At 39.5% G+C, this 25,147-nt stretch overlaps 1 protein-coding gene and 1 pseudogene across 9 annotated transcripts in view; both read left to right on the forward strand.

Annotated features, from left to right (window-relative positions):
• LOC100220527 (pre-mRNA-processing factor 6 pseudogene) overlaps window positions 1-19,468 on the forward strand; it is a 41,573-nt pseudogene extending 22,105 nt beyond the window's left edge.
• CDK14 (cyclin dependent kinase 14) overlaps window positions 1-25,147 on the forward strand; it is a 399,376-nt gene that overhangs the window by 43,884 nt on the left and 330,345 nt on the right. Inside the window, exon 1 of one of the 9 annotated variants that reach the window (XM_072925516.1) lies at window positions 22,513-22,660. The exons of 6 other annotated variants lie outside the window; for them this stretch is intronic. In XM_072925516.1, the coding sequence (XP_072781617.1) occupies window positions 22,592-22,660 (69 nt within the window). In that variant the 5' untranslated portion in view covers window positions 22,513-22,591. Of the gene's footprint in view, window positions 1-22,512; window positions 22,999-23,084; window positions 23,259-25,147 lie in introns of those variants that run through there. 2 more of the 9 variants (XM_012571524.5, XM_012571525.5) reach the window with 2 other exon arrangements.

The following is a 25,147-nucleotide window of genomic DNA, read 5'->3' on the forward strand; positions in this document are numbered from 1 at the left end:
CTTTGGATTACTTATTCCAATCCTTGGCTGTCAGCAGGGTTGAAAAGTTTATCCTTATGTCCTGTCTTTCATAGAGAAGTTTATGCTTGTTATTCCTTTTCCTCCCACTATATGTTATCATAAAGGGCTCATATGTCTTTTCATAACCTCCTTGTAGGGAAGCTGCTATTATATTCTCCTGAAAATGTCTCTTTTCCAGGCTAGGCAAACCTTGGACCATCACATCCCCTTGATAGGACAAGTTGTCTAGCCCCCAGCCCAGGGTGCTCTCCATTGAGCTCATGGGTTTGTCAGTGCCTGGTTCCAAAGGGCCCCAAACTGGTCTCAGTAATGTAGATGTGGTCTGACAGTGCTGAGCAGAGGTGTGGGTCATTCCCCTGGCTCCTGGTCCAGCTACTGACCCCCAGTGCAGCTGTGGGTATGGGGCTCCTGTGAAATTTCAGTCTGCCACCTTCCTCAGGACTGTGTCTGCAGATCTGGCCCATGCATTCATCCACAGCACTGTAAGGAGGGGACAGCTTTTGGGACATCTTTACTCCCAGATGCTGAACTTTTGTACGTCCTTGTTGAACTGCATGAAGTTTCTATCAGGACATTTCTCCAGGCTGTGCAGGTCCTACTGGATAGCAGTCCTGGATACCAACATCCCACCCCACCAGCTGCAGAGAGTGTACTCCCTCATATCCTCCAGGTTGTTGATAGGGGTATTAAACAGGGCATGTCCCCAGATGGACCCCAGCAGCACCCCATTTGTTACCAGCTTGCAGGTAACATGGGGCACAATGGGTACAACCCATTGGCACAGCTAGCTAAACATTCTTTAGCCCAACTTGTTGTCTACCCATCCAGAATGTTAACATCTTAACTTGAACACAGGAATGCTGTGTGAGACTGTCAAAACCCAGTTAAAGTCAGTCATGTTCATCACTCTCACGTTGTCCAGAAATCCAGCCAAGATTTGTAGCAGAGAAGACAATTTTGTTATTCAGGCAAGATTTACCCCTGCTAAATCCATGCCATCTGTTGCCATTTACTCTCCCATTTATGTTCCTGGAAATGTGCTCCAAGAAGATTTGCTCCATGATTTTTCCAAGGACCTAAGTGGGGGCAATTAGTTTGTAGTTCCTTGATTGTCCTTTTGGTCTTTTTCTGAAGAAGAGTACAAGAGCCTTTGGTCATCAGGACCTTTTGCGATCTCTGTTTCTGAGGGATTTCAAGTCACCCAAAAGCTCAGGAACATGTCACTACTTAGTTGTCTACTTTGCAAGCATGAATTCTTACTTCAGGCTGCCTGGAAATGCTTGAAAAAGAAAAAATACCCTTTCACTATTTATTCTAGAAGTTAAAATATTTTTATTTTCTTTCAGGTGTGGTTCTTTTCCCGCTGATGCTCTGTTCCTGATAGAAAATGAAGTTTACACTTATTATGGTGTTTTCAATACAGTGAAGGCATTTCCACATTTATGACACATTTGATAATCTGCTTATGCATCTAACCATATTATTATCTAGAAACTTCAGAAATTGTTTTGCAGCATGGCTCAGTCTTTTTTCTATAGCCAGACTTTGTCAGAGGTGCTGTGGTTGCCATGAACTGTTTAGATGAGGATGCCAAGTGCTAATGCAGGATCACAGTACTAAGGAAAATTGTAGCGTTCTATGTTTGACAGCATTCCCTGTTCTTGTCCTTGGAGGGGAGTTTGGCTAAGATTCTGGGAAAAAAATGGTGCTGACTTTATTTTTGGTGCAGATAAGCTGTTACGTAAATGCCTGATATCAAAGGTGTGTGTGCCTTTGAAAATGATTGTGTGTGCTGGATTTTTTCCTTGCTGTCTGATCTGTCTAGCATCACCTGAATCTTCAGCACTAGTAGCTGGTGTTCTGACAGAGCTTATTGAAAAGTATGAATCAGAGCCCTTAATGTTTTGTTTGCCTGAAAGAGCAACCTAGATAGCATCTGTGTCTGCCCAGCTGTTTTCTTGACTCCAAGCATTACTCATTTAGCTGAACACTTGCTTCACTGACCCTGTTATTCTTAGTAGACTCTGGGGCAGGATTCTGGAATGCCTGAGCAAATATTTTTGGAGATCTTAATCTCTGTTTTGACTAATATGAGCAGAGGCCTTCAGGTATTCCACAAAAGGCTCTTTGAGTATTGCAGAAAACCTGAAAGGTTGGCATTTTAGGTTGGGTTTCTGCAAGACATGTAGATTTATCATTACACAAACCTTTCCCTGCTCTGCTTTGCCTGGGAAGGGTGACTGTCACCATGTGGCTGTGGCTCAGCTGCAGTGATGATGCAGGTGAGCGTCATGATGGTGGAACAGAGGAGCAGCCCTGCTCAAGGAGCTGTGGGCTGTCTCCATGCATGCTGCTCCCCCAGCCCACCCTTGGGTGCTTCATGCTCAGAACCACCTGTTCATGCCTCTGAAATGGAGCACTAATTAGTTATGTACATGTAGAATAAAATAAAAATAAGAAACCTAGAATGTCTTTTTCTTGTAAATAGCTGGGAATACATTGTGCTATTTCGGATTTATTAACACGTGAAGTGGTGTGGTGGGACTTCAGCAAGAGTGTGGTCATTATTCTGAGAAGCAGATGTGTAACCATAAATGACAATTGCAAGTGCAGGCTTTTAAATATGTAGCCTTATCTTTATGTAGCCCTATTTAATGGTGTGTACACATACTGCATCCTTCCCTCTATGTGCAATACAGGGATGTGCATAGAGGGCCTTCTATACAGACAGAAGGAAAATAATACATTATATTCATAACTTCTTCTCCTTTGCATACTTAGAGAGTAAGTAAATTATTGTAGACCATTCAGTGATACTGATTTTCACTGGGATAAATTATAGGAGTGCAACTGGAAATTAGGTGATTAAGTAAGCTTTATATTGGTCTCTCTTAAAATACTGCCTGCTGTGGGATTGATGCAAAAATGAAAGTTGTTTCATAATAATATATTGTACAAAAATTATTTCAAGAAAGGTTGGTGGAGCAAATTTGGGAAATTTATAAGAAAAGTATCTTCTTTTCCTATTGTGTGAGAATCTTTTAGGTTATATATTTAGACAAATATTTTGCCTTGTGGGTAGTATTTTATTTGCAAAAATTTATTTTGCAAGTGGCTGACTTCTTTAAAGGCTATGTGTCAGTAAAAAGGATATTTTTCTTCTTCAGGTGTCTGTTATATTATAGAAACTATAAAAGTGTTTAGAATGCCTTTCGTTGAAGTATTTGCAATGTGTGCTATACTCATCTTTTAACTACCAGGGAATGATTTAAAGTGTTAATTTTGACATGTGAATGTGGAAAACCTCTGGCCCTTTTCATATGAACAGTTTTCTTTGCTGCTTGTGTTTTGTGACCACAGTGACTTTCTGGCTTGTTTTCACACAGGTTAAAACCTTTTTGATATCCACATCAAGGCCCTTCTGCTTGCTGAGTCCACTTAAAACAAATCTCCTAAAGCTTTAGAGTATATCAAATTGTTCCTTGAAGAATGACTCTTAAATATATTCATGAAGGAAAGAAACTTAATGTTAATTGTTTTCCTTGTTTCTTACTCAGAAAAAAATAATGGAAAAAGTGTGTCCACATTTTCAGATATAAAGGTGAAATTTTCTTACGTGATAGGTTCTGTGGCAGCTAATGATTTTTCCCCAGTAGTCTGCAGGCCTTAAACTCAGGCTGGCTTTTGTCTAATGGCTGATAGTGTCACCTTCATGTGAGTTAGGCCATTTTGAAGTCTTTTAAGTCTTGCAGATAAAGAGGGTTCATACATATGGTGCTGAGCTTTGATTTCTCTGATACAGCACTGCATCATCTTTCTTCAAGTCAAACAAGGAAATTGGCATTGGGTGTCTTTTAAAGCCTTTTTATTCCTGCTTTACTTTAAACCTCAAAGTCTTAGCTTCAGAGGTCTACAGAACCAGATTGCATCCATCTATCAGTTTTCTCCTTGCCAAAAGTGTTGCCTTACTTTTTAAAATTTATTTATTTTCTAAAATTATTTTTGGCATTTTTACCTTCACTGCTTTTGTCCCTTGAGCTTTCCTTTAATAAACATCTGCTAAAATTGCTGCAACCCTTTTAAATCTATCCTACTTTTTTGCTAGTTTTATTGCCATCTGTTTTGCTGTGTTACAGACTAGTGCAAAATGCTCTTGTCACATGTCAGTCCTTTTAAATCAAGAAGTGTTCCCAGTTTGTTATGGTCTTCTTACAGCATGCCCTATCAAGTGGCAGGTCTCAGTAACATGCTTTTCAGCAGGAGACTAGAGAAGTGACTTGAATCAGTGATTTGGAAGGTGACTATTGGGTCTTTGAAAAATTCCTGTCTGCTCTGTGCACAAGGATAAACTGATCCACTGGGATCAACCTAATCCACTGGGATGGCAGCCATGTGAGTGGGCAAAAGGGGAGCAGAGGTTTGACTGTGCCAGCTGTGCGTGGGGAAGCAGCTGGAACGCTGCCGGGGAGCAGTTGGCAGCGCTGAGCAGGGACAGAGGGGCTTCAGAGCCAGACAGGAGTGTAAACACTTGTCTGGCTGCAGTGGGTAGAGGAAGTGTTTCTGTACTTCCATTATTAACTGATTATGAAACATGGAGCTAAGGCTTCAACGAAAAGCTCTGATAATGACAAGTAGACTAAGGCAGAATGTACCTTATCTGGGACTGCACTGAAATCACTGGAGGAGTAGAATATTTTCTCTATAATTTTGGTGGCATCAAAACATACCACAGAAAAGTATTTTATGTACTTATACAACTAAACTGCTTTAGCATTATGCAAATAGATAGGATGGTAGAAAAGTGTTTTAAAGACAAATAAGAAAAAAAAGTGTAAATTTTACATTTTTTAATAACCTTTAAAGCACTATGATTCAGAATAGTTTTGACTGGGAAAATAAAAAAAAAAAAAGTTTAAAGTTTAATTGGGTGGGGTAAGAAATACTCTTATGCTGAAGTTTCAAGCCAGGCTGCTAACCTCTTGAATTTTGAATCCGTTTTTGACAGTAATAGTTATTTCTCCAGAATTGAATTTTTCCACAATTTTTTTTTTTTTTTTTTTTTAATTCCATAACTAGTTCATTCAGAAACTGGAAGCTAGCTGATAGCTGAAAATCAGGAGGCTTTGTTCTCATCTTCAGAGTATCTGCGAATATGAGCCTGGAGCAATGACGTATGCCAGTTCTTCAATCACCAAAAAATAACAATGAGGAGCTTTTTGTATTTCTAATAACTGCAGACCATAATGTACTTGTTAAAAGGTGAAATTTATTTTTGTGGGTTTTTCTGTCTACTATTTAAAATTGTTTTATTTACTCAAACATCTTAAATCATGGTATCAATCCATTTTAGTTCCAGTTTCCTTCTAAAAGCTGCTTAAGACAAATGATATGGAAACAATTTCTATTTATTAGACCTCAATTTCTCTGTTTTTAATAGTAAAACATAAATTGAAAATACGAATACATATGTAACTGTTGAAGCTCATAATTGTGTATTTCTTGCTTTAAAGAAATTGCAAACTTAATAAAGCACTTCCAGTTAGTCAAAACCAGCTCTTGTATTACCTGATATAACTGATAGTATATAGCCATTTAAGGACAATCCTTTGGCACAAACTTACTGTAAGTTCTAAAATAAGTTTTTCTGCTTGAGTAAAAGGGTTGATTATAGTTCATTTTCTATAATGAAATAAGAAGGACAAGCTTCTGTATCTGCCAGTGGCTTTTATTCTTGAAGGAAAAAAATCCTACATAGAGATTGTGGGCTTAAATCTTAAATCTAACAATATTCTAGTTGAGGATTCACAGCTCTTCAAAGAAGCCAGCAGCTGATGGGTCTGAGGACAGGTTACCAAAATTGCATTTGGAGGTAATTTTCTTTTTATAGCACGAAGTAAAGAAAATGCTTTTAAGTATATTCATTCAATACTGCCATTTCTCAACAAAATTGTGTACTTACAGCAAAATGTTTTCCCATGATGACCTTTTTTGCTTCCTATGTAACCATGTCTGATCTATGTTTCTGTTTGTGTAAAAACAAGAAACCCTACATGAATAAAAGCAATTAAAAAAAAAAAAAACAAAAAACCAACCACCATCCTCTCCTCCCTAAGAACTGAGTCTACCATGCAGGTTATATAAAATGTACACTGATAAGCAAAGTCATGACTTTTACAGTTGTGAGGGAGGTGAAACAAAGCCTGGAGTCATGTGCATTGGCTTTCCTATTTGTCTTGTGAAACCTCATTACACTTTGCAAATTTATTGCTTGTATTAATGCTGATCCACTAATGCTAATTCTTGGGAGCTCAATTAAATGTATTTCTGCTGATTTCTGACTGTCACCAGTAACCATGAAAATATGACCTCTATCTGGATTTGTTAGTGCCTTTCTTTGGAGCCTTTTTCCTTCAGTTGCTACTCATGAAAGCTAAGCTAAATTTTTGGTGACTTTAAGTCAGGCAATATTCATATTCTACTGAAAATTTTGGGGAGAAAGGGCATGTTAGTTCTCAGAGCAGACATAAAAAGTTTTTTTTAATAACATGTTTAACATGCAATATCATAGAGGAATTAAGGTTGAAATTATTTAAATTTAACTGACTGTTGTATGTAAGTTTATAATGCTTAAGCTTGGGAGGCTGTACTTTGGAACTGCCTCCTGTAAAACCGCTTCAGAAGCATTTTGGTAGCACACATGCAAAATGTGCTCAAGCACTTGGAGCAGCGGCAATTGGGTCAGTGAGCACGGGTAACACGCAGTGCCAGGTGCTGTGGAACCAGGGTAGTGTGAGCCCCTGAGCTGGCTGGGTGTGCTGGTCTGCCAATGTCAATGTGTCCAAGTCTGGAGGTGTGTGCAGTCAGGGATGCACTTGAGTAGGGATCCAGGAAGCTCATAGACTGAATTAAATTTAAGAAGATGCTTGCTATATTTTTGTTCTATATCACAACCATGAAATTTTTCTGGTACAAATTTTTAAAAAATCCATTATATGAAATGTGTTTTAAAAATGTCTACAAGGAATCAAGACATGGTGGAGATGAAGCACTGCTGACTGACCTTGAACTATATGCAATGTCCACACATTTCCATAATGGCATTACTTTTCCATTAAGTTGAGTGAATTACAGCATGTTTTGTTTGAAGTGTTTGCTCTAACTGTGGCATGAGTGAGTTCTATGACTTTTAAAATGTTGCTAGTGTTGTCTAGTCTCTAGTCTTTGCAATCAGTTAAGTGCTTACTAAGAAACATGATTTCTTTTTTTAGAGGGAATGTTATGATAGAAGCAGATCTTAATAGATGGCAGTGAGTGAAGGCAATGTTTTTGGAAGGGAGATGTGAAAGGAGGTAGTAAAGATGACATGTTAATGGTATAGTGCACAATGCCTCAGATCTAATTTTATTCCATGTCTTTAATACTAATTGTTGATGCTGGTGTTAAGCCAAAGGAATAGTTTAATAGCAAACCTTAAAACCCTTAGGTTGTTCTATTGAGTGAAAGACATTAATGTGACATCGAAGGAAATCTTCTCATTGGAATTTGATAGCAGTGTAAAATTTATATAAAAGGCCAGGACTAAATGAATCCATTAGATTTCACAGTACTTTTAACCTCAGAGCCAACCTGTATTCAAATACTGTTTCTTCTGGCAGAGAAAGTGCTGTGATGCTTTTAGCAAGTTATTAAACATCTGAGCCTTAATTTTCCATCTGATGGAGAAAGAAATGAGTATTTTTCTCAGTGGATTTTGAAGATAAATTTCTTAGCACATCTTGAAGATATTCAGATGTGAGGGTATTAGGGAGGATGGCCTTGAAAATACAAAGATGAAGTCAGACAAAAGCTATTCAATATTGCTTGCATTCCTTTGCTCCCATAGCACAAAGAAGTTTTATCCTTTCTAATGTGTTTTTTGGATTCATGTAGTTTTTTTAGCCTTTTGGTCAAAAACAATGAAATGAACCTTTGCCAAGACTAAAGTTTGGAACCTTCTTGTGAAAGAGCACTTTATTTCTGATGTTTTGAATATAAAGGCCTTAATGAGACAGTCTAAGGAAAAGCTCTTTTTCTACTACTTGGTTCTGCTCTAAAGATACTTTATTATTGTAAAACCATATATTGCACTGCAAATTAACAGGTAACTGTGCACCGCCCTACCTTTTCTCTAGCTGTAATTGTTCAAGAACAAGGGAAGTAAGTAAAAAATTTTTTTCATATTAATATGTTAGTTGGACTTATGCCAAACTTACATTAACATCTGGGTTAGTTCAGAAAGTATTTACATGAATTAAAGTATTCCAGTTATATGTAACATGTGATTCAGGGAATGCATGTAGCACTTTAGATAAAAATTCTTATGTGTTTGAGGGTTTTTTTGTTGTTTTTTGAGGGTTGGCTTTATTTTGTGATGGTCTTTGTTTTCACACTATGTGTGTATTAATGGCTCTGTTTCAAGTATCTTCATGAATTGGCCTTTGCTAAAGGAAGACCTGAGTCTGTGAATTTTTAACTTTATAATATAAAGTGGGGTTTTTTTATTGTCTGGTTTTGACTTGCATTTTTAGAAATCTCCTCTTAGGTGTTTTGTTCTAGTACTAATATACAGGCTTTATAGTGTATTGTATGGAAATGGGTTCATACCTTTAATTAGTATTCATTTTTTATTACTTTAACTTCAGATTTTGGTTCAAGAACATCTGTTTGATAAGGGCAGGCTTAATGTTGTTTATATTACCTGGTTTTGAAATGAAAAACAGCAATTAAAAAATGTAAATGAATATTTCTTGAAAGTGACCTCAGGGATGCACTTGATCTGTGTGGTTTGCTACTGTTTATGCCATATTATACAGTTTAATATTCAATGATAGCTTGCCCCCTGCCCTCTCAAAAGTTGAGCTTTAGGGGAATACAGTTGGCAGAGTCAGAAGAGAGGCTAAAGAATTAATTTAGCACAAACAAATCCAAGTCCAAACACCTTGAATTTTGAGATCCTATACAACAACATACCAACTTGGAAACTTGTATTTCCCAGGCTGGTACATGCTGTCGTGTACTAAACTCCCCCTGTCTTCTGAAACTGCCTTTCTTACTTCTTCATCTCCATTGAAATGGCTTGGGAAGTGGCAGTGCTCTGGCTTGGCATGATCCTTGGAATGATGTGTCTGCAAAGACTGTTCCATTTGTTTAGTGATAAGGCATCTGCTACTAGCAGGGAGGAACAAGGATGAGAAAAGGGTAGTCTAACTATTCCAGTATAGGACAAGAATTTATTTCAGACCTCTGTAAATACTACTGGCAGCTTTACTGGTAATCATATTAATAAGCAGTCCTCAGTGAGCCAACATTATTAAGCCATTCTTTTTAAAGATAGATTTAATTGCTTGACCCCTAATTGCCAGCTGTTCTTAAAAAATATGTGGTCAATAAGAAGGCCTATCAAAAAATTGAGTCATTTTAGGTTTGGTGCTTGTTTGAAGCAGAAATACCCCAGCCTAAAAATGAGTGTTAATTTTTGAGGATGAGATGGAGAGCACCCTTTACTCTTTATGCTGAAAAAACATCCAAATTATTCTGCTTGCTTTCTCTCCATGTTCATGTTCATGAAAGAGTACAGGTACATCCCAGAGTCCATGTTGAGGCAGACAGAACTATTTTCCTGACTTGACAGCACATGCATTCTGAAAGCCACACTGTTTGCAGCATCATTTTACACTCATTTGCACATATTTACAGCATCATTGCAGATGCCAATTTTCAGGAAAGTTAAGGGGGTATAGAAATGATTGGTAATTTTAGAAATTACACATCCTCTTTTTCTCAAATACCTAAAGTTTGGAAGGGGCTAAACTTTATTCCCAAGATTTTTCCTCTGCTTCTGTCATTTTATCCAGCTTTCCCTGAAATTGGCATGCTGAAAATACTCTTAATTAATGCATATTGGAGACCTGTTAAAGCATAACTGAAATTCTTTAGGATTTCCTATTGTAAAAGCACACTGCATTTCCTTAATGGACCTGTGCTAACCCACCTGTGCATGTGCTAAAGCACAAAAAGGAATTTCCATCTGGAAACTGCTCCTGGACATATCCCCTAAGGATTCAGGCCATAACCTGAGGTTCTTGGACACTGTGAGGGCAAGAATACTGTTTTTCCCCTGAATATATTCAGTGCTTCTAATGCTTCTAATATATGAAACAGAGAACATGAAATATCCTCCAAGAGAAAGGAGCCTAATAAGGAATTGGGAGGGTTCAGGAGGATATTGGAAAAGCACATTGGTGTGTGTGGAGGGTGAAAGCATGAGTGGGTATGGAGGGCTAGGAGCAAAGGCAGTATCAGAAGCAGGTTTTAGGGAGATGGGCAAAAGTCTAGGACTGTGGGAGAAGATGATCTCTAATATTTGGAGGTCCTTGAGGGAATTCAGATCTCTCTGTGGAGTCCTCAGTCTCCCTGTTCTCTTTCAGCAAATAGGTGTGAAACTCACTGATATTCAGAGCTTAGACAGCTGATTTTGGGATGGAAGGTGTTACTGCTGTTGCTATTTAAACTTAATTACAGAAGCCTGTGATCTAGTCCTCCTGTTAAAATATAGCTGAGAGAGATCTATATCATCAGGTATTTCAGAGGAAGGAATAATGTTGCATAGAATAGATTTGAACCACAATGCCCATTTAAAATTTACCTTTAGCTTTGAAGACTGTTTCTTGCAGTTATTTTAATGGGGTTTCAGTGTTGCCATTCCTGACAAATTAATTGCGAGTCTAATAAACTTTATACTGTTCTCAAATGTTTAGAATTTGTCATATGTGACAATCTTCTTATAATTTCATAAGTAACTGACAGATAAAATCAATGTGTGTTCTGAAGACCTACATAAAATTTAATCATGAGTGTTGAGCTACAACATAGAAACTACAATACAAGTTTTTATTTTTTGTTTGACCAAGTAGGGCAACAAGACCTGAGGGGCCTCAACACATGAACTGGTTCTCTGCTACTGGTACTAACTTTCAGGGAAATTGGGAAAGGTGGTATCCCCCTTCCCAGAGTTGTGAAAACTGTGATAAAACCAATTAGCCATCTGTGCATGTATTGTAATTGGTGGTTCATGCTGTCATGGGTAGTTAAAGAACAACCAGGCTTTTGTATGTTTATCTCTCAACATACTGGGTGCACACAGGTTAATGAGACTCCTCAGGAATATAAACACCCCTGGTATAAGTGTAGAGCATGAGATGTGTATTTTTATTGCAACATTTCAAATAGAAACTGTTTTGGAAGTGCCAGATCTGTGTCTGGCATATGAAATTCAAAACAGCCATAAGATGCTTTAAAGCAATCTTTTGTTGGTTTTTTTATACCACTGTGACTTCCAGTGGAATCCTTGAGTTCTTCTTGTCTGAATTTTTATTGCTGTATTAATTGTTTCTGCTAGTACTGGCTTTTTACATTTAAATTATTTCTGCAACCTTTCTGAGGATAGACAGGTACTCTAATACAAGTCCTCAATATTATAAGTTCTAAAAGCATTTAAGGATTTTTTACAGTAATTTTTGTTAAAAATGTCAGACGGCAGCCATAATATTATGCTGAAGTACCTTATGCATAAAGGCTCTCCCACTTCTGTTGGGAATCATACCTCAAAATAGGTGTTCTGCAGCATTTACATTTCTGAGGCCTTCAAACCTTTCCTCAGTTAAACTTTAGGTTGCAGTTTGTCCTTGAAACACTCTAGGGGAATCATAATTTATATGTTATCATGCTTCTCCTATTTTAAACTTCTTTTTCCACTTACCATTCATAATTAAATGCACTGTTGGTTTTTGTGGTAAAACTTTTGTTTTGCTCCTGACGCTGTAAGGGGTTTTGTGAACAAAAAAAATTGCCTCACTGTCTGTTAAGAGCCTAGTAGAATGAAGACCTATTTTAATGACTAAGCTCCTAGGGCAATGCTAATTTTTTTTTTAAGTATCAATTAAGAAGACATCTTACTATTTGAAAGAACAACAGAATAATCAAGCATCGGTGACTCTGCTTCTTACAAGAACTTTCTAAAAAAGTGTGTTCACTGCTACATAGTTTGGTCCATGAACCATATGGTTCATGTTGTCTCATTTTTTTCAGAATTTATTGTTTTTTCCTAGGGAAAAAAGGTAAGAGTACATTATTATAATTTTAACTGCATGTAGATAGTCATGGGACATCTTAGATTGTGAAAATGATTGCTTTAAGAGGATTTGACTTTATGGTACAGTAAAAATAATTTTCATAGTAATCTTCTGCTAAATCAATCAAATTAAATATAGTACCAGGTTTGGGCTTTTTTCCCCCCCAGAAGATTTTGCAAGTGGGTTTAGATGGAAGAGAGAGCTGGTGGACACCATGTGGTGGTTGCTCATGATCATTTTTGGAAGATCATGATAATCAGTCCAAGAGACTGGAAGAAAGCAAACATCACCCAGACCTTTGGAAGGGGTGGCAAGGAGGATGCAGGAAATACCAGGCAGTCAACCTTATGCATCAATCACTGGAAAGGTGATGAGCCTCTCAATTTGGAGACCATCTCTACCAAAATTTCTCTCACTGTTTGGAAGCACACCCCTCCCACACCTCAGTACTACAGAGCTCTCATGCAAAACTAAATGAAGTGTTTTGAAGAGTTTTTGGTTTGAAACACTGTGCTGTAAATCCTGTAGTGGTGATTTAAGTGGAAGAAGATGTCCATTCACAGCCTTCAACCTGTCAGTTCTGTGGAATCATTCCCCTTGTTTGTCATAGACCTTAATTTTTCCCTTTCCTCATGTGATAGGATTATTCATCTTGATACAAGAGAGATAGATATAAGCTAGATAAATTAATCAATATATTTTCCCCATGTCATTTAACCAAAAGAAGTTTCATTTGAATTTGGTAGACTGAAACAGCATATTTCCTTTAAAATTTCCTTTCAAAAAAATAATGAAAATCTAAAACAAGGTAAGGAAAATAATTTCTCCCCTCTGAAATTAGTATTTTGCTCCTTTTAAAATTATTAAAACTTAGGAGGCTTCTTGAATTTTTTATGGGCTACATATTTGCTCTTGAATAAACCTCTTGATATATAGATCCGTCCCAGCCCTCTGCAGCCACTGTGCTCCATCACATGAAAATCCATGTTCTTCTACTTAATAAGATCATAGAACAATAGAGAGTCTACTTTAGAACATATTTTAATGGGGTTCAGCTCTAGGGTTATAGAAGGAGATGGTCTGGAGAGGGAAAAAAAACTCTTAGGTGCAATACTCTGTGAGAATAGGTGCTCTGTGAACATTTAAGCTGTATCAGGTGTGCCACCACTAACTGTTTTCTGTGGAAGTATTTTTAACAGGATGTGGTAGAGGCTTTTCTCTTGTCCTTTCTGAAGTTTTTTATCTTCACCAGTTCACTCCTCCTGAGATGCTTTCTATTTCTCACCTAAGAAGTCCTGGGAAAATAGATAAGCTGCTCAACATGCATTAAAGCTTTATCAGCTTCTGGACTGAAGTGCCCTTCAGTGAGAATGCCCAGGTGAATGCAGCCCTCTTGTCTGAATTACTGAGATAAAAGAGGACAAGAAAAGCAGTCTGCAAGGGGGTAGCAACCCAGACTGTAAAGGGTTTTATAGGTCAAAACCAACCCTTTGTATTTAACCTAAGAACAGATGAATATTAGTGCAATACTGCACTTCTGGTGCTTGTTTCCTGGGTCTACTTGACTCAGCATTGCGTCACTTTGAGATTTGACATGCCTTTCTGCTGATCATCATTCTATGCCAATTTGATTAGTAAGGAACAAAAGTCTGGGTGAGTGCAATGAAACCCTTGTCCATTAGGTAGTTTCTAGACAAATTGAGCTGGAAGGAGGGGAGATGATTCTCACAGCTGCTTATCATATTTTATCATGAGAACCAAAAATATTCTTAAATCAGGGGTTACTTGAGTGTTTCTATTTAGTTTGTCAACCACTTGTTTAATCTCATGTCATGCCCCCATCTAACCCAGTGTTTTGCTATCATCAGATTTTCCAGTCATTGTGATTTGTATGATGGTTATACATCTGTCACATGTGCTGTGTATGCCATGCAGAACTGGTAAAATATCAATTTTTGAGACTTAGAGGGGAATAGCAATTAACCCTCCAGGTAGGAGAGAAAGACATGAAAGAGGGATGAAAAATTGATGTATTAAAAAAAATTATTTAGTTGAACTGCCAAAAGTTATCCAGGGATTTTGCAATATAGATTATTTGGATGATAAAATGATAATGGTATTTCTTGCTAATATGTATAAACTAATGCATATGAAGAAATTAACTGCAGTTATGCATATGTAATAGTCAGTCTAAACTAATTACATTGTTCTGGGTAAGAATTATAGGATCATGGGATGATAGTGAGAAAATATTGATTAGGTGTTAAGCAGTACTCTGGAAAACAGGTAAACCTTCAGAAACAAATAGGAAAAGAAAGGAGAACAAAACCATAGCTGTCATGAAGTTATTGAAGGAATACTGTTTTTATTAATATATTAAATATTAAGCCTCATAAAACAGAAATGACCCAGTACATGTCCTTCCTGTGCTGGGACCCCAGAGCTGGGTGCCGTGTTCCAGGTGCGGTCTCTCTCACCAGAGCAGAGCAGGGGGACAAAACCTCCCTGCCCTGCTGCCCACGCTGCTTTCGGTGCAGCCCAGAACACGTTTGGCTCTCTGGGCTGGGAGTGCCCATGGCTGGGTCATGTCCAGCCTCTCATCCACCAGCACCCCCAGGTCCTTCTGGGCAGGGCTGCTCTCAATCCTTCATCCCCAGCCTGTGCTGACACTGGGGGTTACCCCAGCCCAGGTGCAGCACCTTGCACTTCATCTCCTTGAACCTCATGAGATTCCCATGGGCCACTTCTCGAGCTTGTTCAGGTCCCTCTGGATGGCATCCTGTCCTTCAGGCATGTCAGCTGCACCACTCAGCTTGGTGTCATCAGCAAATTTGCTGAGGGTACACTTGATCCCTTCATCTATGTCATTAGTGAAAATATTAAATAACACTTGGGTCCCCATATGGACCCAAACCCAAAGCCTTTCATGTGAGTATCTCAAAGTGAAAATGAAGGAAAGCTAGACTAATGAAGTGCTTTCAAAGAAAATGAGAATTTTGGTGCGTGACATATGCAAACTTAAGAAAGAGATGAAGGTGAACTCATCATTTTGTGTTAAGTTTTAATTCATTTCTAGAAAGCTTTTTTCTCCTGGCTAAAATACTGTGGATGACTTTGAAACAGGGCATCACTGAGCTTTGTCCCTCTAGGAGATCAGCTGTAGCAATATATGTAACTCAAAAAATGAAACTTTTTCAGGGATTCATCCCTGGGATTTACACTGGTAGATATTAAAATCTATTGTTATTTCTTTATAATTGTCTCTAAAGAAAAACTTTGTAAAGCGTCTCTCTAGTATTCATTATTAAAATTTGTGTCACAGAAATATTACTATTCTTTCCTGATTAGTGTGGTTTTGGTTGTTCTTTTTTTTTTTTTTCTTTCTTTTTTTTTTTTATTGCAAACATGAGTATTGTCAGCTCTCTGGGTGTCCTGGGTTACATTGTGGGGTGTAACCAAACTATGTATTCTACTCCCATCTACTTTACTCCTGATTAACTGTTAATAGTGGGTTGTTTGCACCAGCTGCCCAGTGCACGTCCAGCCCTAAGGCTGCAAGCTGGGTGCTTGATAAGGGAAAGGGGCAAACCCTTGGTAGCAAGGTAGTGTTTCTTTTTTTCACAAATTGACTCAGCTGTCATAACTACACCCAGCCTAAGGGGTCCTTTCTGCCAATGGCTCAACAGCCCCACTGGGCAGCTGTAACCACCTAGGCCATCAAGGACTCCCCAAAATATGCTGTGACTTATAGGATTATATCCTTCCATTATGAAATTCCCCACTCCAGGGAGGTGCTGGGCATTCCTGCCTGAATCTGACCATATATAAACTGGGCGCTTTAGGGTCTTGTGACACACTGCCAAAGAAGCTAATCCTGGGCATGCCCACGCCCCCCTGGGCTCTGTGCTGGGGTTGGGCTGCAGAGCCACAGGTTTCACCACCCACTCTGACATCAGCCCTGCTTGTGGTGCCAATGACCCCATGGACAGCCATCATGCCCCACTGGGGAAGAGAACTGTGGGGGACCAGATGAAGCAGCACCAGACAGCAGATGATGAAGATGGGAAGTTGAATGACACCAATTATGATGATTTCAATGGCTACATTGAGAGCCTGTTTTCAAGTGGCCCCTATGAAAAAGGTGATGAGGAAACAGATGCTATTTATGTGGCTTTGGATAAGAGGATGGATGAAAGCTGAAAAGAGAGAAGGAAACAACAAGAAAAAGAGGAAATAGGATAATACCATATGGAACAACCTAAAATTCAGCAGCACTTCTCAGATTTGAAATGAAAGTTAGCAGAAGTTACTGAGGAGGAGAGGCTGAGTATTCCAGAGGTTGGTGATGGCAGGAGCAAGCGTCAGAGGAATCCTTGGTATGAGAAGCTGACTCCTGTCCTTGACATCTTCTTTGCAAAGCATTTACAGTCTCCTGACTGTAAAAGTCTGAGAATCAGACTTCCATGGACCCACACCAGACACAATTTGGTGGATTGAATACTCCATATCGAGGGGGGATGAATATGCCATACCTAGGAAGAATGACACCAGGCTTGATGACACTTGGGACAGGTGAATTGGATATGAAGAAGACTGGCTAAGCTAGGAGCACCTTGATGTGTACAAGGCTAAGCCAGCTGTCAGACTCTGTGAGTGGCCAGACAGTAGTGGACCTGAAAGGATATTTGAGAGACTTGAGTTCAATGATTCCCACACATGGAGGAGATATTAATGATATGAAAAATGCCTGTTTATTCCTGAAATCTGTCCAAGAGACCAATCCATGGGCCCAACTGGAGGAGGTCACTGGCAAACTCCAGGTGGCCTAAAACCACATCTTGAAAGGAACAGAGATATGCCATAAGACTGAAGATATTTGGTTGGAAGCTGCTCAGCTTCAGCCTGGAGATACAGCCAAGGTTGTTGTGGCCCAGGCCATCCAGCACCTTCCACAGTCATTCAGGATTTATATCAGAGCAGCAGAGCTGGAGATGCATATCTGTGTCAGCAAACATGTCCTTGGGAAAGCCTTTGAGCATGTTCCAAACTCAGTGCACTTGTGGAAAACAGCCATGGAGCTGGAGCAACCTGAGGATGCCAGGGTAATTCTGAGCAGGGCTGTGGAGTCCTGTCCGACCAGTGCTGAACCATGGCTGGCACTGGCAAATCTGGAGGCATGCAAGAATGCTCATAAAGTCCTTAAAAAAGCCCAGGGGAATATTCTGACGGATTGTCATTTCTGGATTACTGCTGCCAAACTGGAATAAGTCAATGGAAACACCCAGATGGTGAAGAAAATCATCCAGATGGTGAAGATGACAGAGCCATCACATCTCAGGTCTTACAGTGTAGAACTCAAAGGGAACACCAGATACAAGATGCCGAGCAATGTGATAAAGCTGGAAGTGTATCCACATGCCAGGCATTCATGCGAGCTGTGATTGGGATTGAAGAAGATGATCAAAAACAACCTGGATGGAAATGCCAACAGTTGAGTTGCTCATAGTGCTCTGGAGCATCCCTGAGCCATTTATGCCTATTCCTTGCATTTTTCCTGAGCAAGAAGAACATGTGGCTGCAAGCAGCCTACTTTGAAAAGAACCATGGATCCAGAGAATCCTTGGAGGCTCTTTTGCAGAGAGCTGTTCCTCACTGTCCCAAAGCAGAAAGAAGTGCTATGGCTCAGGGGAGCTAAATCTAAGTGGCTGGCAGGAGATGTGCCAGCAGCCAGAAGCATCTTGGCCCTGGTTTTCCAGGGCAGCCCCAACAGTGAGGACATCTGGCTGGCTGCCATGAAGCTTGAGTCAGAGAACAATGAATACAAAAGAGCAGGTAGGCAAAGGCTCACAGCAGTGCCCCCACAGCAAGGGTCTCCATGAAATTTGTGAAGTTGGGATGAGTGCTTGGGAATATTGCTGCAGTTCAGAAGCTCTGTGAGGAAGCCTTGAAGCACTATGAGGACTTCCCCAAACTGTGGATTAAGAAAGGACAAATTGAGGAACAAAAAGACCTTGTAGAGAAAGCATGGGAGGCATTGTAATGCAAACTGTATATGGAATCAGTCCCTAAATCCACAAAATCTCTTATTTGTCTTATAAGTTGCAAAACTAATTGGCACTATGTTGCATTGTATTTTATTTCAGACAGTGACTTTTTAAGACAGCGACTTTATTTTGTTTCAGACAGTGACTATCTGATGCATACCAGATAATGCATCTGGTCTAGTGCAACTGTTGGTATTGCAAAGCAAGTTTAACAGTGTATTGTACTTGGAATAACATGTGCATTCCACTGTGCATTGTCATGCATTCCATTGTGCAATATTACCACTGCTTCACTTGTCATCTTAAGCTAAAAATTATTTTCTTTGCATTCAATGCATTTGTATCATTGCTGGATTGTTTTATTAAGGTCATGTCTTCTTGTACTCTATGTATTCTAACTCAAACTAAACTCAAAATTCTCAGTTTAAGGAAGGGAGTCATATTTTAGATCATCAGTGGTAGCAAGGGTATGAACTGGGGTTGGACAAGTGTTCCGTCCAGCACTCAGTTTCTGGACACAACTTTTAAGTGTCTTGTTAAATAATTTCTTCATGAAATATTACCAGTGGCTTGTGAAGTGGCTAGCTAGATGTCTAAATGACTCACAAGTGAGTAAATTTTCAAAAGTGTTCATTTTTCCTTGTATATTGAGTCTACAGTTGTCAAAATTGAAGGGTTTGTGTCGAGAAGCAGTAGCTCTCCTTAGCCGTGCATTTTCTTCTATGAAGAGAAAATGGGCTCTTATGGATGTATGAAACTTTTACAAATTACTGCATTTACTTGTTACTTCTTGGAGAGGAGGGAAGTGTTAGCTGCCTTTCTCCCTTGCTCCCTGTCTCCCCTCCTCTCAGATGATTCAGTGTAAACTAATGGAACTGGGATATTACATTTAATTTCATTTTACTAGTGTGTAGTATGACCACACGGAACAGAAGTAACTACTGGCATTTTTTTACTATGCCATATTACTAAATGATGGTTTGCATTTTTAGTTAATTGACCATCAGAGCTGTGACATTGTGTAATTTCTCTGGTGTAAGTGTAGCAATTTGCTATCATCTTGAAAAGCTCCAAAGATACCTCCTACAGGTGACGAACTGCTCCCAAGTGCTACATAGCATTTTGCAGTCTGCCCTGGGATGAAAGTGTTGGCAAGACTTAAAGTACTGATAATGTGAAACTTGTACTTGCAGTTGGCTTCCAGGGAGAGTTTTAAAATCTAAATTGAACTCTATAGTGACTTTTTTTTTAGTTACTGTATTGAAACTTTTTACATTAGTTACTCCCCCATCCCCTCAACTCCATTCTTAATTCTAGATAGCCTTTGCCTTCCAGCCAGGTTCTCCCAACCCTCTCTGTGGTAGCACGGACAGCAGCAGAGTACATATTTGTGCTCTAGCCAAGTTATGTTCAACTGCAGTCTACAAATGGTATTGGGAGTAGGGCATGGGGCTAGCAGAGGAGAAAGAGTGGGATAAGAATAGTAGGGAATCAAGCAAAAATGCTGGATGAACAAAGACTTCCTAACAAGAGTCAAAGGTAAAAAGGTGGAATTGAGAAGAAGTAATGGGGAAGGAATACAGATGCATCTTCCAAGCATGTACTTACAAAAGACAAAGCCCACCTGGAACTGGATCTTTTGAGGAAGGTCAAAGACAAAGGCAACAAGAAGGGCTTTAATTCAATAAATAGTTTTTTTTTTCATTTTTTTCAATACAGTAAAAATAATTGACTTTTAATTATGAGAGGTTTGTGTGAGTTGTGTCTCACTGCAGAAGGGCCCTGCAGAGAGAGATTTAGACAAAGTAAGACCCCTTGGCAATGATCAACTGTATTAAGTTTGACAAGGGTGAGTGCCAAGTTTTGCATCTGGAGTGGGTCAATCAAGTATGGACAGACTGGAGAATGACTGGAAAGCAGCCCTGCAGGAATGGACATGGGGGTCCTGGTCAATGGTGTGTTGAATATGAATGAGCCATGCCCAGGCAGGCAGGAGGGCCAGCTGTGTCCTGGGGGCATCAGGCCCAGCATCACCACCTTGCAAGGGAGGGGATTGTCCTGCTCTGCTCTGCTCTGCTGTGCACTGGGGCGGCTTCACCTCGAGTGTTGGGGACAGTTCTGGGTGCCACAGTATAAGAAGGATATAAAAGTATTAGAGAATGTCTAAAGGAGGACTGCAGAGATGGTGAACCTAGGGGGAAGCCATATGAGGAGAGGCTGAGGTCACTCAGTCTGTTGAGCCTGGAGAAGAGATTGAGGGGAGACCTCACTGCAGTCTGCAAAAGCCTACTGCTTCCTCAGGAAGCAGAAGGGCAGGTACTGATCTTTTCTCTGTGGTGGCCGGTGACAGGACCTGAAAGAAGGACATTCAGCTGTGTTGGAGGGGTTTCAGTTCAATATCAGGAAAAGGTTCTTCACCCAGAGGGTGGTTGGGCACTGGAACAGCCTCCCCAGGGAAGTGACCACAGCACCAGCCTGACAGAATTCAAGAAGCATTTGGACAACACTCTCAGACATGGTGTGATTCTTGGGGATGGTCCTGTGCAGGGCTAGGAGTTGGACTTCAGTGATCCCGGTGGGTCCTTTCCAGCTCAGCATATTCTGTGATTCTAGAACTTGGTAGGATGTTTGTCTTGCTTTCAGTCTCTGTGCCTTGGCCCAACACTTTCTTTGCTTCTGGAATGCAGTCCCTGTTTTTCTGGCTTGCCTTTTATGCCTTCTGTTTTTCCTCTTTCCATGGCTGTCCACCACTTTTCGCTTAACATGGTTGTATCTCACTGCAGAAAGGCCCTGCAGAGAGAGATTTAGACAAAGTAAGACCCCTTGGCAATGATCAACTGTATGAAATTTAACAAGGGTAAGTGCCAGGTTTTTCATCTGGAGTGGGTCAATCAAGTATGGACAGACAGGAGAATGACTGGAAAGCAGCCCTGCAGGAATGGACACAAATGTCTTCTGGCACATATTGGTCTCTACAGGGGCTTACTCATGATCTTTTTTTTCTTTTTATTGAGCATCCTTCTGTCGTGTTCTCCCTCAGCCTCAGACAAATTTATTGTTGACAGAATAAGGCCAAGAATTGTAAACATTGTGAAAGTATTTTCTCATAATTTCAACTGGAAACTCTTATTCGTGTTTTCTTCTGGGCCTCACACTTGAGAGAGGGGAGAAGAAAATTCTGTTCAAGAGAATGGAAGTTATGTTTTTTCAGGAGATATGAAACCACCTGTCTGGTTAGAAACCAAGCTGACAAACTGAGAACCTTTGACTAAGGTGACTACATAATTTTTGAATCATCTTACAGAATTTGCTTATGCCATACAGTTTTATATGTTACTGGAGCCACTGATGCTAGGTTCAGGTGTGAGTAAGTATGTCAATATGTGTAAGTCTTGTGACGATGGTGGGACCTGAGCAAATGAGTTGAGTTTGAGCACACTCTGCTTTCTTCAGAGTGGAACTCTACAGGGGAGCCCATTTCCTTCTGTGATAGTTCTGTGATGAGGGTCACTGGAGCTGCCTGGGGTGGAGCCAGGGCTGTGTTTTGCCTGCTAGTTCATTTTACCTCATCATTACATAAAAATGAAAAATATTTCAGGATGTTGGAGATGCCATCTCAACTGAGCCGCATGCTTCTCCTCCTGAAGGTTTCACGGATGTACACTTTGCTATTCCCTATCCTAGTATAGTCTGCCCAGTGCTCCCCCAACCCCAGGAGATTTCTGGGGAGCCAGGAGCCATCTGAATCACAGGCCAGCAGGGGTTGCTCTAGGAGTAGGAGATGGAGAAGATGCACTGCTTCCTTTTTGGAGAAGCCCTCTCTGAGGGTTTGCCCTCTCTGAGGGTTTACTCCTGCTGCCCTCTTTTCCCCCCTACCACACTCAAGCTTTCTTGGGCCGAGTAGTGGATTCCCAGCACGGAGTAGGTGTCTATTGCTTACTCACAGCTTTGTGTATTTTGTGCATTCATAAATTAAATATGAAGTTTCATCCTTAAAATGCAGAAACTAACTTGAGAGTTCATATTTTGACTGAATAAATTTAAAATACTTTTTAATATTTATTGCTTATGTAAAAGTGGACAGTGGTATTCATAGTTCTTGTTTCCAGGGGCCCGTAGATTATTTCTATAATGTCATTTTGTCACTCTGGAACTTGCTGATACCTTACAGGGCTGGGACAAAATTGAATTGGGAATGATTAGTTTCATCCTTTTATTGAATGTTGAGTTTTCCCCCTTAATTCCTGTGAAATCACCATTAGCTATTTCAGCTGCAGTTCTGTGTTGGTTGAGGCAGTGCTACACTGTAAATCAATATCTTTTCAAAAAGACTGCTGTAAATTGCCTAGATAGCATATGCATGGTTACTTTGGCTGCAATGCTGCTGCAGAGCCTGGATACTCTGCCTTTCTGGGAACTCCACAGGCAAGTCCATCATATATTAAAAAAAAATCTTTTTCAGAAGAGCACAGTACTGCTGATGAAATTTAGACAGAGAAGTATTGTATCCTCGGTGCTCATCTGTACCTTTTATATTCTACTCCACTGGGATTACCCTGTCTTGAGGGATTTCTTTGTTTGCTGCTTTAGATTTCCCCCTTTCTTAGCTGTAGTACAGCCGTACCATTTCAGCTTGCTAGTGCAGAAAGATGTTGTGAATTCAGTTGCTGAATGAGCCCGGCCTGTCTGCAAACACTAACATTGCTAGAGGGATGCCAAAGAGTTGCAGGTGAATCTGACGTGATCTGGGCAACAGCAGAACGGTAAGATGGGGCTTGTTTAAATCTCTGGGATTAATTGGGTGCTGGGGTTTCCTGTTTCTACCTGAAGCCTAGTTATCACATGCTTCCAACTTGAGCAGGATTCATTCTGTGCATGTCAGGGTGGGTTTTCTCGGGAATGCTTAACATCCAGGCAGAGGGAGGCGGTGGGAAGCTGGGAACGCCACATGAGACCTCTCGGCAGCCACCCTGGTGAGATTCCCCAGCAGTGCTGCCTGCGGTTTGTAAATACCAGGGAAAAGGTAAGGGAAGGCTTAAAAGCAATGCTTTTCTTGGTACGGCTTTGTATCTCTCTCTCTGGCAGCCTTATTTATAATTGTATTAAGAGGATAGTATGGGCAATTTTTCCCGATACATGCTTGGCTGAACGCCCTCTGGGATGAGTGAGTGAAGGACGTGATCAGCCACTTTTTCATCTCTGCTAACAAGTCTGTGCATCTTGCTATATCTGAATAAATATCTGTAACAGTTACAGATTTGCTGGGTGGTAGAAGATAAAATTAAAATGATCCTTTATAGAAACATACTATTTAATGGATGTCAGAATATTTTTTTGCCTTGTTAGCCTCTGTCATGATTTTATTCCTCCTGCACGTTGTCTTTATTTAATATAACAAAAAGTGAGGTAGTTTTTTTAGGTAGTCATTCTTGAATGCTTATGTAGGAGTGCGTTGACAGCGGTTTGGATCTTAGTGGAATATTTCAACATATGAAAGCTTAGAGCAGCAGCATGTTCAGGGAAAGAGAGGAAGAAAAGAGCAGCAGTTACCATTAGTACAAGACAGAAAAATTAAAATGTGGCCATAGTATGGAATTATTTGAATTATTTCTGGTGACTTAACTAACAGCTAGTCTGTTTCAGTTGTAGATCAAGCCATAGAAAACTAACTCTCTACAGAAATCTATTGGAACAAAACAAAAATACAGTATTTCACCATAAGTTCTACTATTTAAAAGAAATGAACTGTGGTAGTAACAGTATAGTGATGAGAGATGGTTTTTGCTATTACTAGTTAAAGACAAAGCAAAGGGGCTTTTTCTAGAGGAGAATGCTTATCTTTATGCAGCATGTGAATTATACTCCAAGAAGAGATCAGTTGTATATCAGTGTGGGATCAAATAACTAGTTTGACAGGGAATCATGTTTTCTTTTTTTTGTACTTGCCAATTAAAGGCTTCTTCTTCTTTGTCACTGAATATGATTAAAGGGTAAAGATTGAGTCCTATGTCAATTATTTTATGAAGGTTTCATTACTATTTTGCTGGAGTTCCTTCTTTAAAAATGCTGTATATACAGTGATGTAAGTGATGTGAGGTGGTCAGTTTCACACTATATACAACCTTAATATACACAGTTTTTTATCAGAAAGTAGAGATGCCTTTTTTGTTCTTCTTGTTGAGACTTACGCATAATGTTTCTATTGAAAGAGTTATTTCAGTTGTATTATTTTTTAATTATTTTTCTAAGTTTTCCTTTGCTTATATCATCATACCTATTTATAAATTGCAACCCACTGTTTAATGAATAAAGGTAATCCAACCACTTGTGTTTGCCCACATATTGTACAATGAATGCAAGTCCAGGCATGAGGTATTTTTTTACAGCAAATTTAAAATTGTGTTTTTCTCTTAGTGTTATATTTTCATCTACTTATAGATGTGAAATTTGTTGCTTCCATCATCTTTCTAGCTCCAAGTGTTTCTTCTCCTCAAGCCTAAAGTCATCATCTTTGCTTGCTGTGTTACTACTGTCTCTGAGTTCTCATCTTTTCATTTTCTGAGCTTAAGAAAAGAAAAATATTTTTGACGTATTTTATTGATAAATAATATTCCCGGTGGTAATACTTAGTTAAACACAGATCCCAAATTAACTAGCTGGAAAACTTAACTTAGAATGTGCAAAATGTGGCCAAAACTTAAGAATGCAGATGGGAAAGAGAAGAAATACATAGTTTAATAGGCTGATATTGCCAAATGCTCTGTGAATATAAAGATCTGTGTGTGAATCAGTTTTGTAGTGAGGCTGGGGTCTGTCACAGCAGGAAATAGGTGATTACCTGAAGAATGAGTGTTTCCCATAGTCTCCTTAGTGATCCTGACTCCAGGAAGAAAGAAATTCAAGGAGTTGTAG

This window comes from Taeniopygia guttata, chromosome 2 (assembly GCF_048771995.1).
Source record: "Taeniopygia guttata chromosome 2, bTaeGut7.mat, whole genome shotgun sequence".
Taxonomy (NCBI): Eukaryota; Metazoa; Chordata; class Aves; order Passeriformes; family Estrildidae; genus Taeniopygia; species Taeniopygia guttata.